Below are 17,569 nucleotides of genomic sequence, written 5' to 3' on the forward strand. Positions count from 1 at the left end.
AGTGATCTCAGCTCTAGTATTGAGCCATACTTCCGGGCTTCCCCTGGGAGGCAATGTCCTCACCCTATCTGGATGGTTCAGGCCCTGGGTCTTTTGCTGGGCCACTAAAGAGTTCAGTTCCCCTTCTGAGGTGCCTCAAAATCTATGCCACTTCCCCCAGTGGCTAATGAGGGTGGAGGGGATCCTGTCCTGCACACTACTTTAGGCCCCAGCTCAGGGACCCTGTATATAGCAGCTGTCTGCCATGTCCCTTTAAGCTGCGCCACTGCTCTAATTCCCCGGGCCACTTCCCTGCAGCCCTGCACCTTCTTCACTATTACTTCAGGGCTTTGTCCTGATGGAGTCCTAGCAACCAGCCCAGAGCTCTTTCTCGCTTTTCCTGGCTTCTGCCAGCACTGTCTTGTCCGAAGTCTTGTAGCTCCCTCAGCCAGCTACACACCATTCATGCCCATCCAACTTCAGTAGGGAACTGAACTCACTCTGGCCCTGCAGCTCCTTTTATACTAGCCTGTTGGATCCTGATTGGCTGCTCCCTGCAGCCCCTTTCTGATTGTCCGTGTCCCACATAGCCACTCTAGGCAGCTTGGAGGACCCTGTCCACTGCCCTTTTCTGGGGTGGGGTGTGGCAGGGCCAGGAGGCCTCCAGCAGGTGGCCTCAGAGGGTCTGGTTCACCTCATCACAGTGATCAAACTATCTAAATGCTTCTTTAAGTAACTGGCTTTTTGTGCCTCTTATAGTGTAAAGTGGCATTACTTTGACAGACCAATTGCAGTACTGAAATATTTCAAAGTAATAGAAAAAATGCAGTTTTCCAAAAGCGGTTTTTGTTTCTTTGAGAATTTTCAATGAAATCTCCCGTTCCAACCTTCAAAGAATCTAAACTTCAATTTCCCATGTTCTTTTTCTTTATTCATTAAATTGATCCTCCATACATTTTCTGATGATGGATACAGAACATGGTTATAAATGACATAGCATAAGTGTAAAGGTAAAGCTTTTTGTTAACGATTGCATTGGTTTTGATATATAAAACTAAATATGGTTTCTACTTTTAATGTATAAAGCTAAATATGGGGATTCTAGCTGTCCTGGAGATGGTTCCTCCTCCTCCTCTCTCCTCCCCTCGACCCCCCCCCCACCATATCTGTCTGTCTGTCCTGACAGTAATGATCAGCTGGGGACTCTCTTGTTCAAAGTCCCTAATCTAGAGGATCTGGGGATTCCCATTGACCCTAGGATTCATATAAACCTATCCTAATCAAATAAAGCCTAAATATGTTAATATTTTTGAATGCATTCATTCAGGGCCTAATTTTCAGAAATGCTGATTACCTGAAGCTTTAGTTGATGTTAAGGGGTTTTGAGGATACTCAGTACCTTTGAAAATCAGGCCCTCAGGATTTTGTTTGATTGAGATTAGTTTGTGGGGTTTGAGATTCTATTGTTTACAAATTTCTTCATCGTTAGCATTGTCTCTGATTAGTTTACTTTAACTTTATATGGCTGTTTATAATTCATGAATTTGTGCGTAGATGAGATTGTAATTTTTTTGTTAGGCGTGGGCTATCTCTGTAAAACATGATATACTCTTGTAATAAATAATAACATTGCATAGGTTGCAGTGATTACAAACATTAATTCCATCCTTACATTTTCTCATCGGAAAATAATGCATTGTACAGTTCACCAGTGCAGGGATGCTTAGAAGACATGTATGCTGATGTTGCTAAGGTTGGAATTAAGATTTTGTGTTCTAGTGCAGTGGTGAGGAATGTGGTGTGAATTGTTACTGTACATGTTGGGCATTTATATAATTTAATGGAGGTGGAGTTGGTCAGCAAAACTGGTGAATGTGATGTGTAAGTAGGAGAATTACGAGAGGACAGAGTCATGGAAGCCAAGAAAGGACCAGTTTTCAAGGAAAAGAATATGGTCAGCTGCATCAAAAGCAACTGACCAGGTCAAGGAGAATGAGGATGGAGTCCTGGTTCTGAGATTTAGATACGAAGAGGTCATTAATAGACTTTGGTGAGAGTAGAAGCCAAATTATAGAGGATCTGGGAATTAAATTGGAGGAGAACTCTAGACAGTGATTGTAAACAGAACATTCAGTGAGCTTAGAGATAGAAGGGAGAGGGTGCAGTAGTTAGAGAGGCAAATGAGGTCAAGGGTGGGCTTTTTTTAAGATTGTAGAGACAAAAGCAGGTTAGTCTTAAGAGAGGAAGGAACCAGAGGAGAGGGACAATTTAAGGAGAAGAGAAGGGATGAGAGAAGCGGTGAGGGAGATCAGGAGATGGGTTGGTCATTGGGGCAAGTGGAGTGATTAGAGGAGGAGAGCAAGGAAACTTGCAGCTAAGGGGTTGATGAGTTATAAATGTGGAATTTGAAGTCATTGAGGATCAGTGTAGAAAATTGTGTGGAGAAAAGGAGAGCAAGCCAGGAGTTGAAATCAGAGTGGAAGGCTGATGGGGAGGATTTGGGCCGATAGTAGGTGACAGCAACATGGAGGAGGAGAGGAGTCAGTGCTCTTCAAAAGATGAGGCCATGAGAAGTGACAGGAGGGTGAGGGGGTTGGAATTGGCGGGACTTGGAGAGGAGAAGCTGAATGCCCCCACCACTGTCAGATTCAGGGAGGAGAATGTGAGAGGAGAGGCTTCTGTGAGAGAGGGCAACTGCAAAGTACAGTCAGATGAAGGGATCCAGATCTCTTTGAGCCAGAAGTGGGAGCAATATATTAATAGATGGTTCTGATTCTAGATGGCTCTGATGTTTTTAAAGATGGAGCGGGTGCCCCAGAGAAAGTGAGAGAAGGAGAGTGGAGAATGAAGGGGATGTGTGTGAGGTTAGGAATGATGAATTGAGAGGGGTGGGTCTGGTTGTGGGAGGTCGAGGCGTTGGGAATAAAAAGAGGGTGGGGGTTGAGTAAATGTCACCAAAGATAGAGGGGTGTGCGGATGTGGGATCTTTGTGTGTGCTGGGATGGAGATTGGGATGGAGGAGGAGAGGATCAGGTAGAGCTGATGAAAATTGTAGAGGGGAGAGGAAAACAGGATGGGGACATGGAGTCATTGGAGAGAAGGGATGGGGAAGGACAGATGGTGTGATACAGAAGAGGGGTGTGGTGATAACGATGGGGAGTGGCAGATGGACAAGATTTGAAAAAACCTGTTAAGGTACACTTGTAGCTCTCTGTTAAATATCTTCTCAATCTGGAGAAATTGAGTAGCCTTAGAAGAGAGACTGGCAAAATAAGGTACTATATGTTACCTGACAACCCTTCATGTAATTTTTAGAAACCGCTCTGGAAGCTCAGAAATCTGGCTGTCTACCCCTTTCCCTTATGATCAACTACACAAGTTTCTCAGCAAAATAACTGAAAATTCAATATCCCGCAACAGACTTAATATGACCCTTTTGGTCCCTTCTAGCTCTACGATTCTAAGCATGCTACAGATCTTACTTTCATATAGCTACTTTTAGTGAGGTAGATTTCAAGTGTTGTACTAATTTTCCTGATCACGTATAATTATAAAGGGCACCGTCTAATCATTTTTTTAACCCCTGTTTTCTTTAGATCAGAGACACCTGGCACTGTTGAAAGTGAAACTCTGTTCCTGGCTCGACTGAACTTCATCTGGAAAGGTTTTATCAATATGCCCTCTGTAGCAAAGTTTGTTATCAAGGCCTACCCAGTCTCTGGCTCCTTTGACTATTTAACTGAGGTACTATATGTTTGTTCAAACATTTATATTTACCATGAAGAATGAAAATTTAATTTAAACTATTTATTCATTTGCTTTGTCACTTATTTGGGATCAGATAAAGGGATCATAGTTGTACTGAGCTGAAAAGTGAAGTCTGATCATTATGTTAAATACTGTACTGGCAGGTTGACTTAGATAAGTATTTATTTAACGGTAAGTATATTTAAGCTTGCCTCAAAGGATCCCATGGTTTACTAAGATGTAAGCTTTTTTGGAGTGTTTCAGGACATTCCTCTCCTATTTGGTGTTTCTTGAAATACCTTTCCAAATACAGGAGTAGTCGTAAAGCCAATCAAAGCAAGTGAACCCAAGTAAACAGAGGATTGAGGAATCAACTAGACATATTAAGACACGTTTGCTAAGCATACATTTGTTTTTCCTTAAATTTTAAACTTATGTGAACTGTCTATTAAAATGATTGCCATACCAATCTGAGCAATAACACTTCCAGGGCTGCTCTTGGGAAGATTAAACTATCCTTACCTTGCATTGGTGCTTTTTCTTCTTCTCCGTAATGTTCATCACTCTCTCTGCAGAGTGCAGGATAGAGGCAAGACAAAACTGGCCATTGAAAGAACAGCCTCAGTGGTGTTAATGTTCCGGTTAGCAGTGAGGAAGTGCTCTGTCAGTTTTACATTAAACAACTTTTTCTTTAAGCAAGCAAAAACCTTGATATAGGGAGGAAGAATGCCCACTGTGATTCCTGCTGAGTATGCAGACAATCACAATTCGTATAACACAAACTGCATCCTTTGTTCTAAGTCTGTCTGCAGTTATGGTCCGAATTCTTATAATAATATAAATTGATGTTTTGTACATTTTTATAGATTAAATTTTGTCATTTTTCGTTATTTGTTATATTATCTTCACAGTCTGAGACAGGGAAGATGATGATGGGGTTATAAAATGTTTATAATGGTAATCTTTGGGAATAAAAATATGATCAAAGGTATCACAATGCTCTGTATTTGTGCAAGCTGAATCAGATACAGTACCCTTTTCAGCTTTCTAATCAGAGTTAGATTCTCTGTTAGCATGATTACATTTACTTAGTGCAATGCAAAGCATGCAATACACTTCAGCATTATAGGAAGATATGTTGTAAAACCCTTGCACAGTTTATGGCATATTAACTCCTGTGTCTCAGTTTCATTTATTTTTTCATGTTCGTTTTCATTATCTGAGTCAGATGCCACCAGCAGAAGATTGATTTTGTTTTTTGGTGGTTCAGATTCTGTAGTTTCCTCATCGGAGTGTTGCTCTTTTGAGACTTTTGAAAGCATGCTCCGCATTTCGTCCCTCTCATATTTTGAAAGGCACTTGAGATTCTTAAACCTTGTGTCAAGTGCTGTAGCTATCTTTCGAAATCTCACACTGGTACTTTCTTTGCACTTTCTCAAATCTGCAGTGAAATTGTTCTTAGAATGACCACCACATTCTGGGTCATCATCTGAGACTGCTTATAACATGCAATATATGGCAGAATGCAGGTAAAACAGCAGAGGACATACCGTTCTCCCCCAAGGAATTCAGTCACAAATTTAATTAATGCATTATTTTTTAACGAGCGTCATCAGCATGGAAGCATGTCCTTCAGAATGGTGGCCAAAGCATGAAGGGGCATACGGATATTTAGCATATGTGACACACAAATACTTTGCAATGCTGGCTACAAAAGTGCTATGCAAATGCCTGTTCTCACTTTTCTGGTGACATTGTAAATAAGAAGAGGGCAGCATTATCTCCTGTATATGTGAGCAAACTTGTTTGTCTTAGCGATTGGCTGAACAAATACTGACTGGACTTGTAGGCTCTGAAGTTCTACATTGTTTTGGTTTTGAGTGCAGTTACGTAACAAAAAAAAAATCTACAGTTCTTCGAGTGCTTGCTCATATCAACTCCAATTAGGTGTGTGCGTGCCGCGTACACGCTCGTCGGAAGATTTTTACCCTAGCAACACTCGGTGGGTCGGCTGGGTGCCCTCTGGAGTGGCACCACCATGGCGCTGGATATATACCCCTGCCGACCCAACGGCCCTTCAGTTCCTTCTTACCGCCCGTGTCGGTCGTTGGAACAGTGGAGCACAGCTTAGCTGACCTCCACTTCCCTAGCTACTCGTCGTTTTTCTCGTTATTCTTGTGTACATAGTTGAAATTTCTATACTTAGTTATTTTTTAGTAGTTCTTTACTTAGTGTATATATAGGGGTATTAGCCCTTTCCCCGCACCATGCCCGATTCACTGGGTTTCAAATTGTGCTCGGCCTGTCACAAGCCGATGCCAACAGGAGATCCTCACGACTCTTGCCTTAAGTGCCTCGAGGAATCTCACCTCGCCGATAAGTGCTGCGTTTGCAAGGCCTTCAAGCCGAGGACAAAAAAGGAGCGGGACTTTCGTCTCAAACAGCTCCTGATGGAGGCAGCTCTTACTCCTCCGCCCTCGGCATCGAGCGCTGGACAATCTGCGGCCAGAAGCGCCTCTTCGGCACCAGATCCCGCTGGCACCGCTAAGACCCTTCGGCACCGACCATCTCCGGCACCGGTGCCTCGTTGGTACCGTTCTCTTTCCCTGAGAGTGAAGAGGCCTAAGACTTCCACTGCTTCTGTGCCCTCTGCGCCACAGCCGAAGCACCCGGATAGATCGGACCGGCTGGCACCAACACCTGTCCCGGCACCGACTACCTTGGCACCATCGATTCCAGTCCTGCAAGGGCCGTCGAATCCGGTCCCTGAAAGCTCCCTGCCAAGAGCAGTGGTTGAGCTCACGATTCCTTCCACGCCGGAGACATTCTCCACGGCTAGGGATCTCATCGCAATGACTGAGACTGCGCTACCTCAACCCCTGGCACCACCAGTGTGGGTCATACAGTCTGTGGGCAAACCTGCCCTGATAAGACCACCTTCTATTGGCACCGCAGAACGGCACCGCTCGCGATCGCGATCCTGCCGGCGTTCCCGGTCCCGTCACCGATCCCAGTCCCGACGCCGCTCGCAGTCCCGACACTGATCACCTCTTCGGTACCGGTCGTACTCGTGGCACGGATCAGCGTCCCGTTCGCCAGCCCGGTACTCTCGGCACTGATCCAGCTCCAGGCACCGTGACTCTCGCAGCCGATCCAAACATTGAGCTTTGAGATCCCGGTCGACCTCCCGGCACCGCTCCGGTCATAGGTCCCGATCTCGTTCCCGGTACTGGTATGGTTCCCGGTACCGATCCCCGGGGCCTCATAAAGCAAAAACAAGCAGAGAGGGTTTTTCAGCTCCTCCTTGGCCCATCCTGCCACCCATCCGTGTCGTCCCAGGTGAACAGTTCATATACACAGGACCAGGACCCTGATGTGCCCACTATGATCTTCCAGGAGACCTAGGCCCAAGATCAAGGCCCCCATCAGTGGTCATTCTCGACGCCTTGGGCATATCACCAGGCCCAAGGTGTATCTCCAGCCCCATCTCGCTCTGCCGCATTGGAGCACCGGGTGCCAGAGGCGACCATCAGTCACCCCCTCCTCCCACTATGGAGGAAGTGCCAGCTCCCCCACCAGAGTCTGAGTTACCAAGGGAGCCAGAGGGCGTCCAGGTCCACGAGGCCACACAGGACTCACTTGTCCCTGGCCTTTCATCTTTGTCCTCTCCTGATGAGGTCATGGCAGGGACATCCTCCACGGGCCCTCCTCCAATTGACCTGAGAGCTCACCAGGACCTCCTGAGACATGTGGCGCTCAATATGAATCTCCAGACAGAGGAGGTTCCGGAGATAGAGGACCCATTGGTGGATATTCTGTCAGCTGACGCCCCCACAAGAGTGGCCTTACCATTTATCTGGATGATCCAGGCCAATGCTAATACCATCTGGCAGTCTCCAGCCTCCATTCAACCCGCTGCCAGGAGAGTTGAGTGCAAGTACATGGTGCCCTCCAAGGGGTATGAGTACTTGTACATCTATCTTCCTCCCTGCTCCCTTGTTGTACAATCAGTCAACGAGAGGGAACGCCATGGCCAGCAAGCTTCGGCGCCAAAATCGAAGGAGGCTAGGCGTATGGACTTACTGGGCCGTAAGGTGTACTCTGCAGGGGTCCTCCAACTCCGGGTGGTGAATCAGCAAGCCTGGCTGATCCGCTACAGCTACAACACCTGGGCGGCAGTGGGCAAGTTTACGGAGCTAGTTCCCCAGGACTCCCGTCTGGAATTTGCAGCCCTCTTGAAGGAGGGGAAAAAGGTGGCGAGAACTTCCCTCCATGCCTCGTTGGATGCAGCTGACGCTGCAGCCAGGACTCTGGCCTCGGGAGTCACCATGAGGCGTATTTCATGGCTCCAAGTGTCAGGCCTCCCACCAGAACTTCAGTATACGATACAGGACCTGCCCTTTGACAGTCGAGGCCTATTTTCTGAAAAGACGGACCCTAGGCTACAAAGCCTGAAGGACAACAGGGTTACCATACGCTCTCTTGGCATGCACACGCTGGTGACTCAGCGCGGGCCTTTCCATCCCCAGCCTCACCACCCGTACCCTCCACCTAGACAAAGGCAGGACTTTGGTAGAAGGCGGGGTAGGGCCGACTGTAGATGACAGTCAGGATCCCAAGGGGTCCAAAATCAAGGTCCCTCTAAACCACCTACGGGGCCAAAACCTAACTTTTGAAGTTACGCCTGAGGGCGGCGTACCAGTTACGTTCCAGGATCCTTTCCCTCCTTTTTCCAACTGCCTCTCCTTTTTCCTCTCTGCGTGGTCCCTCCTAACTTCAGATCATTGGTTCCTACACACGGTGGAACTTGGCTACCACCTCTAGTTTATTTTGCCCCCCCTTCCACTCCCCCATCCTTGTCCCTCTTCAGGGACCCCTCTCACGAGCAACTCCTCTTACAAGAGGTGCAGTCGTTTCTTGCCATGTGAGCCATAGAGGAAGTGCCAAACGACAAAAGGGGCAAGGGGTTTTACTCCTGCTATTTCCTAATCCCCAAGGCAAAGGGAGGTCTCAGACCTATCCTAGACCTGCGAGAACTCAACAAGTTCATGATAAAGTTGAAGTTCCGCATGGTATCCCTCGGGGCCATCATCCCGTCCTTAGATCCCGGAGACTAGTATGCCACCCTCGACATGAAGGACGCGTATTTTCACATCGCCATTTATCCTCCTCACAGGCGGTACCTCCGATTTGTGGCCAACTGTCAGCATTTCCAGTTTACGGTCCTACCGTTTGGCCTCTCTGCAGCCACAAGAATATTCACAAAGTGCATGGCTGTAGTTGCTGCCGCCCTCCGCTGCTGTCGGATACACGTTTTTCCATATCTGGACGATTGGCTCATCCGAGGGACCTCAGAGTCACAAGTCTCCTATCACGTGGGCATCGTCAAGGGCCTATTCATTCATCTAGGCCTGATGATCAACACAGAGAAATCTACTCTGGTTCCCACACAGAGGATAGACTTCATTGGGGCCATTCTGGACTCCAATCTCACCAGAGCCTGCTTGCCTCGGTTTCAGGCGATGGTAACAATTATCCGAGGCCTACAGAACTTCCTGACGACTTCGGCTCGCACGTGTCTCGGTCTCCTGGGTCACATGGCTGCCTGCACCTTCGTGACCAAACACGCCAGGCTACGTCTCCATCCCCTCCAATCTTGGCTCAACTCGGTATACCACCCGAGCAGAGACGCCATAGACATGATAGTCACCATTCCACTGAGCATCATAAGCTCCCTCGACTGGTGGCTGATGCCCTCCCTGATGTGTGCAGGGATGCCATTCCATCCGCCCCAGCATTCTATGTCCCTGACAACAGACGCATCATCTCTCGGCTGGGGTGCTCACCTCGGACATCTTTGCACTCAAGGCCTTTGGTCATCTCAAGAGCTGGCCTTGCACATCAATGTCTGAGAGCTGAAAGCAGTCCGCCTTGCGTGCCAGGCATTTCAGCAGCATTTGTAAGGCCATTGTGCCTCAGTGTTCACAGACAACACAACGGCCATGTATTACATAAACAAGCAGGGAAGGACACAGTCTTCCCCCCTTTGTCAGGAAGCCATCCAACTCTGGGATTTTTGTATAGCCCACTCGATAGACCTGGTAGTGTCCTTCTTCCCAGGCGTTTGGAACACTCTGGCAGATCAACTCAACAGATCCTTCCTGTCTTATGAGTGGTCGATTCATCCGGAAGTTATCCATTCTGTTTTCCAGAAGTGGGGATTTCCCCGCATAGACCTCTTCGCTTCCCTCGAGAACAGGAAATGCCAGATGTTCTGCTCCTTTCAAGGTCTCTCCTCCGGTTCAATCTCAGACGCCTTCCTGATACTGTGGATGGGCCAATTGCTTTATGCCTTTCCACCGTTCCCGCTGGTTCACAGGGTTCTGCTAAAGCTCCACAGAGACAGAGCTCGATTAATCATGATCGCTCCAGCTTGGCCCAGGCAGCACTGGTACACCATGTTGCTCAGCCTGTTGATAGCCAACCTAATTATCCTGCCTCTTCGCCCAGACCTCATTACTCAGGACCACGGCAGACTTCACCACCCAGACCTGCAGTCCCTTCACCTCCCGGGCATGGCTGCTGCGTGGTTAAGCCAATCAGAATTACGTTGCTCTGCCTCAGTACAACAAGTACTCCTGGGTAGCAGAAAACCTTCCACTCAGGCCACGTATCTGGCCACATGGAAGTGCTTCTCCTGCTGGTGCGAAACGGAAAACGTTACTCCCACCGAAGTCCCGATCCCCACCATCTTGGACTACTTCTGGTCTCTCAAACAGCAGGGCCTAGCAATATCATCATTGAGGGTGCACTTGGCGGCTATCTCTACCTTCCACCCAGGGGAGAGTGGCCGCTCAGTGTTCTCGCACCCTATGGTTTCTAGGTTCCTCAAAGGCTTTAAGTGCCTATACCCCCAGGTACGCCGCCCCGCCCCAATCTGGGACCTCAATCTGGTTCTATCCAGACTTATGTCTGCCCCATTCGAGCCACTAGCAACCTGCTCACTACTATACCTATCCTGGAAAACAGCTTTCCTCGTAGCCATTACATCAGCCAGACGAGTCTACGAGCTTCGGGCTCTCACGGTGGACCTACCGTATACTGTGTTTCACAAGGACAAGGTGCAGTTGTGACCGCACCCGGCGTTCCTCCCTAAGGTGGTATCGGCCTTTCATGTCAACCAGGATATCTTCCTTCCGGTCTTCTTCCCGAAACCACACTCAACACGAAGGGAGCAACAATTGTGGTCCCTAGATGTTCATAGAGTGCTTGCATTTTATATCGAGCGGACAAAACCCTTTCGTAGAACGCCCCAACTCTTTGTCGCGGTGGCGGACCGAATGAAGGGCCTACCTGTCTCCTCCCAGAGGATTTCATCTTGGGTGACGGCCTGCATCTGTACTTGTTATGACTTGGCTAATGTTCCCTCGAGCCGCCTCACCGCACATTCTGCCAGGGCCCAGGCTTCATCTGCTGCCTTCCTGGCTCATGTACCCATCCAGGAGATATGCCGTGCAGCTATCTGGTCTTCGGTACATACCTTTGTCTCTCATTACGCTCTGGTTCAACAGTTGGCTCAGCAGTTTTGCATTCTACAACATCTCACTCCGACCCCACCACCTAGGTAAGGCTTGGGAAACACCTAATTGGAATCGATATGAGCAAACACTCGAAGAAGAAACGACGGTTACTCACCTTTGTAACTGTTATTCTTCGAGATGTGTTGCTCATATCCACTCCAAACCCACCCTCCTTCCCCTCTGTCGGAGTAGCCGGCAAGAAGGAACTGAAGGGCCGTTGGGTCGGCAGGGGTATATATCTAGTGCCATGGCGGTGCCACTCCAAGGGGCACCCATCAGACCCACTGAGTGTTGCTAGGGTAAAAATCTTCCGACGAGCGTGCACGCGGCGCGCACACACCTAATTGAAATGGATATGAGCAACACATCTCGACAAACAACAGTTACAAAGATGAGTAACTGTCTTTTGTAAGTTGCACTTTCACAACGAAGAGATTGCACTACAGTACTTATGAGGTGAATTGAAAAATATTATTTCTTTTGCTTATCATTTTAGAGTGCAAATATTTATAATAAAAAATAATATACACTTTGATTTGAATTATAACACAGAATACAATATATATGAAAATGTAGTAAAACATCCAAAATGTTTAATAAATTTCAATTGGTATTCTGTTTAACATTGTGATTAAAACTGATTAATTTTTTTGAGTTAACTGCGATCAATAGACAGCCCTACTGAAAATCTTTTATTTATACCTGTTGTTAGTGATGTATAGTTACAGGTGTAGAAGTGTGCAAGAGGTACTTTGGATTCCATTACACATTACTGGTTTTATATTGAAAAACCCAACTCTGTGGTTTAATGCAAACTAGTTTGTTTCCCTGAAGTGGCATAACTTCTGCTGATAAACTAAATCATATGTAATATAAGCGTTTAGGAGCTAAGTTCCTCTATTATTTTTGAAATCTATTTCAGTATGTACAGTGGGTTCAAATTGTGTATCTGCTTTTCTGACAGGACTTGCCAGATAGTATCCAAGTAGGTGGCAGGATATCACCTCACACTGTTTGGGAATATGTGGAAAAAATAAAAGCTTCAGGGACCAAGGTAAGGAAGAAACTTATACTTTAAATTAGAAGACCTTAAATGTCTGCTGCGGTGCCAATATTGTGTATATATAATGTTTTTTCAAACAGTTCTCTGTTGAAAATAGTATGACTTTATGTACACAGCAAAAATTGATACATAAGGCTGCTATCCTTTCATTGCTCAAATCCCTCTTGAAGACCCATTTCTACTGTGATGCTTAAATATAAATAAATCCAATTTGAGGGTAGTTGATATTTTTGTTGGGACCGAAGGTTTGGAGTTGATAGCGTATCTTATCCCTCCTTCCTACTGTTCATTTCTGGCTTGTCACTCCTCCATTCCCCTGTCTCCAGTTTTCACCCAGCTGAAGTCAATACAGACATTAGTCAGGCGGTTCTGATTTGCCCTTGTGTGTGAGAAGAGACAAAGAGTTCCTCCCTCTTCTTTCCCTTTCCCATATCTGGTGTTACGATTCTTGCCTTTGCACTGTAGCAATTAATGATATATCTTAAACACTAAAAATGATGTAGAATACATATTCTTCTTCAAGTGAGTGCTCATGTGTATTCCACAGTAGGTGTGCTTGCTCGCCACGTGCACCGGTGCTGGAAGCTTTTCCTTTAGCAGTACCCATAGTGAGGGAGTCCCTCTGCGACCCCTGGAGTGGCGCCTCTGTATCACGCCATAAAGGGGGCTGCACACTCCGCCCCCACCCTCAGTTCCTTCTTGCCGTCAATGAAGATAGTCGGAACTTGTGCTCCAGCTTTGCTGTAGTGTCTTCCTTAGTAGTACGATCTTCAACTGTTACTAGCTTCTCCAGTTAGTAGCCTGGCTTGGGGCATGCCCCGAGCCCCAAGCTTTGTCGTGCGACTCCTGTCACAATTCCATGCCTAGAAGCGATCCACACTCCGAGTGTCTTCACTGTCTGGGCGAGGCTCATATAAGTGAGAAATCTGTAAGTCCTTCAATTCCCGGACTAAACGCGAACGTGAGATCCAACTCTGGGCTCTGCTTATGGAGTAGGCTCTGGCCCCGGCACTGGCAAGCTGACCTGACCCGGTGCCGGGCACTGCGTCCTCGGTGCGGAGCGAAGCCCCGTCCACCAGTCGGCACCGCTCCTCTACCAAGAAGCAAGGCAAGACCCAGCGGTGCCGAGACAAGGACAGGGGTAACACTGGACCCGAGTTGGGCAACACGCGATCCGCCTCGGGACCCAGACCTCTGACTCGTGCAGAGTGGAGTACTCTGGCCCCGTCAACATGTGCCTTCCTGACAATGAGGATTCCGTCGATGCCAGAGGCAGCTCAGGCAGCGCGCGACATCCTCGTCATGCCAGTACCGAGCGGGCCGCCCGAGTTGGGGCCCTGGTCCTGAGGAAAGCCACTGCTGGGCGCCCACGAGCCCTCACCGGCCAAGTCGGAGGTTGAGGTTCCTGCTTGATCCGCGGGACCTTCCTGTAGCCCACTTCAGGTTTCCACTCCATTGTCGGGGTTGCCTGGGAGTGAGTCGCTGGAGTCTTCCTCGGCCCCCAGGGGACGCAGGCACCGGGACAGAAAGTGTTGATGCTCTTCATCCAACCGCCGTGATAGCAGGTCGTGACGCCATCGGCACTGCGGATCATACCACGGCGCGTGCAATGCTCGGAGTGCATCCTGACAGTCACCAGCACCGACGCGTTGTAGCCGTGGTCGCCAACGGGAGTCCAAAGAGAGTACCTCTGACATTTACGTCTCGTCATTGAGGTCTAAATCCTGGGGCCGGATCCGACATAGGTCTGCACGGGATGAAAGACTCCCACACCACCCTACAGACTCTTGGCCTGTATGTCTCGCAAGCCAAGGACAAACCCAGGCCGCAACCCTCGGCTCCCCCCATAAGGGGCAGATACGAGCCCTTGCCTAAAAGGCCTAGGGACCAGAGGTGCAGGTCACAGCGCCAGTCCCGTTTGGCCCCATGTCCCGGCCCCTCGAAGGGCAAGAGGCAAAGGAAGAGATGTTTTTGACTCTTTGCGGGGAGCCACCTGGCCTGTTGCCAGGGAAACCGCCCTGTTAATAAAGTTAGTTTTTGGCAACTGTTTATCGGCCTTCAGAGTGCACTGGTCCTGTATAACGTCGGACCAGTGGGTCCTCCGTACCATCTCCGAGGGATACAGGCTGCAGTTCAATGCAACCCCACCACATCATTCTCCGTCCGGGGGTGTCCCTGGGGACCTGGAACATACCCTCCTTTTGAATCAGGAGGTGATGTGCCTTCTCGCCCTAGGCGCAGTGGAGAAGGTACCTCGGGAATTCCAGGACAAAAGGTTTTACTCCTAGTATTTCCTGATCCTGAAGGCGGGCTTAGGCCCATCCTCGACCTGCGGAATCTCAACCAGTTTCTGGTTTGCTGCAAATTCCGTATGGTGTCCCTGACCTCTATTATTCCGTCCCTGGACCTGGGGGATTGGTTCGCATCCCTGGACCTCTAAGATGTGTACTACTATATCCACATTTTCAAGGGTCACAGGCACTTCCTGGTAGGGACAGACCATTACCAGTTTATGGTCCTTCCCTTTGGCCTTTCCACAGCCCCCAGGGTTTTTACCAAATGCATGGCTGTGGTGGCAGCCCACCTCAGGAGGAACGGGCTGCAGATCTTCCCTTACCTGGATGACTGGCTGCTCAAGGGCAAGTCTCGGTCCCAAGTGCAGGCGCAGATGGAATTCCTGCTAGATACCTGCACGAGTCTAGGCCTAGTGGTAAACAAGGAAAGTCCACGTTAGTCCCAGTTCAGTGCATACACTTCATAGGGGCGCTGTTAGACTCCCTGGTAGCCATGGCTTCCCTCCCCCGGGACAGGTTCAAGGTGCTCAAAGGTCTCATCACCTCGGTCACGGCCTTTCCGGTGATGACAACACGGGTGTGCCTTCAAATCCTAGGCCATATGGCAGCATGCACATCCGTGGTGCGACATGCCAGGCCAGGGACGACCTGGACAAGGTTGTCACATTGCCACCCAATGTAGTAGCCGACCTGCAGTGGTGTCACCCTGAAGCATGTTGCTTGGGAGGATCCCCTTCCGGGAACACTCTCCCTCACTAGATCTGATGTCAGACATCTTGGACTTGGGATGGGGAGCCCAATGTGGAGCTTCAAAACCCAGGGCAGATGGTCGCCCTCAGAATTGCACCTGCACATAAATGTCAGGGAGCTCAGAGCGGTGCGCCTGGCGTGTGTAGCCTTCAGCCGGCACCTAGGGGGGAAGGTAGTCAGAGTCCTCATGAACAATACGACCATGATGTATTATATCAACAGACAAGGGGACATGCATTCCATGGCCTTGTGCCAGGAAGCCCAGCGCCTGTGAGAGTTCTGTATAGCCCGCAACATCCTTCTGAGGTCTTTTCACCTGCCCAGCAGGCGCAATACGCTCGCAGATCGCCTTAGCAGGTTCTTCTCCCAACAACATGAGTGGTCACTAAACAGGGCGGTGTCCAGGCAGCTTTTCCTAGAGTGGGGCACTCCCCAGGTAGATCTGTTCGCCACTATCCAGAATCGCCTATGCCCACAATTCTGCTCCAGGGCGAGAGAGGGCGAAGGGGCGATATCGGACGCGTTCCTAATCCCATGGTTGGGCTGCCTGTTCTTCCTGCCCTTCCCCCTGATAGGCAGAGTCTCACAGAAGGTAGAGGCAGATGGGGCTCGGATTATCCTCATAGCCGCAGATTGGGCCCGTCAACATTGGTACAGAACCCTCCTTTGCTTTTAGTGGACCCCCTCTCCCCCGTGCAGGCCGTCTCTCCGACCGGACATCCTCTCCCATGTCTCCTCCACTCCAACCTGGCCACGCTCCACTTGACAGCGTGGCTGCTCCGTGCTTGAATGAGGAGGAGAGAAGGTGTTCTGAGGATGTTAGACAGATCCTGCTCAAGAGCAGGAAACCGTCCACACATCGAACTTACCTGGCCAAATGGTATCAGTTCCTCAGGTGGGCAAGGGAGAGGGGCTCTTCCCCCGCCTCCGCATCTATCCAGCTTATCCTTGATTACCTCCTGTCCCTTAGGACCCAAGGGCTGACGCCCTCCTCAGGGTGCACTTTGCAGCCATTTCGGCTTTCCACCCCCCAGTGCAGGGCCACGCGTTGTTTTCACACCACATGGTCTCCCAATTCCTGAAAGGGCGCCCGGTCCCGCTCTGGGACTTGAACGTAGTGCTGTCCCACCTCACAGGGCCTCCATTTGAGCCCTTGGCCACATGTTCTTGGTCCCACTTATCGTGTAAAGTGGCGTTTCTGGTAGCTATCACCTCAGCCCGCCGGATCTTGGAGCTTAGGGCCCTGACCTCCGAACCCCTGTATACGGTCTTCCATAGGGATAAGGTCCAGCTCCGCCTGCACCCAGCTTTTCTGCCGAAGGTAGTCTTGGGTTTTCATATGGATCATGACATCTTCCTCCTCGTCCTCTGTCCTAAGCCCCATGTCTCTAATGAGGAGCGACGCCTGCACATGCTAGATGTGCGTAGAGCACTGGCTTTTTACTTAGACTGAACCAGACCATTCCTTAAATCCCCTTAGCTTTTCATTTCTTCTGCCGAGCACATGAGGGGGCGACCAGTATCCACCCAGCGGATCTCCTGCTGGATCACCTCATGCATACGCACTTGTTACGACCTGGCAGAGTTTCCCCTGCCTCCTGTAGTTAAGGCTCATTCAATGAGAGCTCAGTCCTCGTCCGCTGTCTACGTGGATCATGTCCCTGTTCAGGACATTTGCAGGGCTGCTACGTGGTCCTCTGTCCATACCTTTTCATCACACTATGCGATCATCTCCCAAACGCAGGGTGATGTCGGATTTGGTAGGGTGGTGCTCTGCCCTGGTAACGCTTAAACTCCTACCTGCCTCCATCAGGTACAGCTTGGAGTCACCTACTGTGGCATGCACATGAGCAATCACTCAAAGGACAGTTACCTGTTCCGTAACTGGCGTTCTTCGAGATGTGGTGTTCAGGTGTATTCCACATCCCGCCCTCCTTCCCCTCTGTCGGAGTTGTCTAGCAAGAAGGAATGAGGGTGGGGAGGAAGCGCGCAGCCCCCTTTATGGCATGATATAGAGGCGCGACTTCAGGGGTCGCAATGGGGCCCCCCCACTACGGGAAAGGAAAAACTAAGGGAAAAATTTGCAGCACCGGTGCACGTGGTGAGCCCGCACACCTACTGTGGAATACACCTTAGCAACACATCTCGAAGAATGC

At 49.3% G+C, this 17,569-nt stretch overlaps 1 protein-coding gene across 7 annotated transcripts in view; it reads left to right on the forward strand.

The window, feature by feature from the left end:
* PHF3 (PHD finger protein 3) overlaps positions 1–17,569 on the forward strand; it is a 90,070-nt gene that overhangs the window by 63,976 nt on the left and 8,525 nt on the right. For all 7 annotated transcript variants that reach the window (XM_030555668.1, XM_030555664.1, XM_030555666.1 and 4 more), the window contains 2 exons: positions 3,576–3,723; positions 12,271–12,360. In XM_030555668.1, coding sequence (XP_030411528.1) covers positions 3,576–3,723; positions 12,271–12,360 — 238 coding nt within the window. The remainder of the gene's footprint in view (positions 1–3,575; positions 3,724–12,270; positions 12,361–17,569) is intronic.

Source organism: Gopherus evgoodei, chromosome 3, assembly GCF_007399415.2.
Source record: "Gopherus evgoodei ecotype Sinaloan lineage chromosome 3, rGopEvg1_v1.p, whole genome shotgun sequence".
In the NCBI taxonomy this organism is placed as follows: domain Eukaryota; kingdom Metazoa; phylum Chordata; order Testudines; family Testudinidae; genus Gopherus; species Gopherus evgoodei.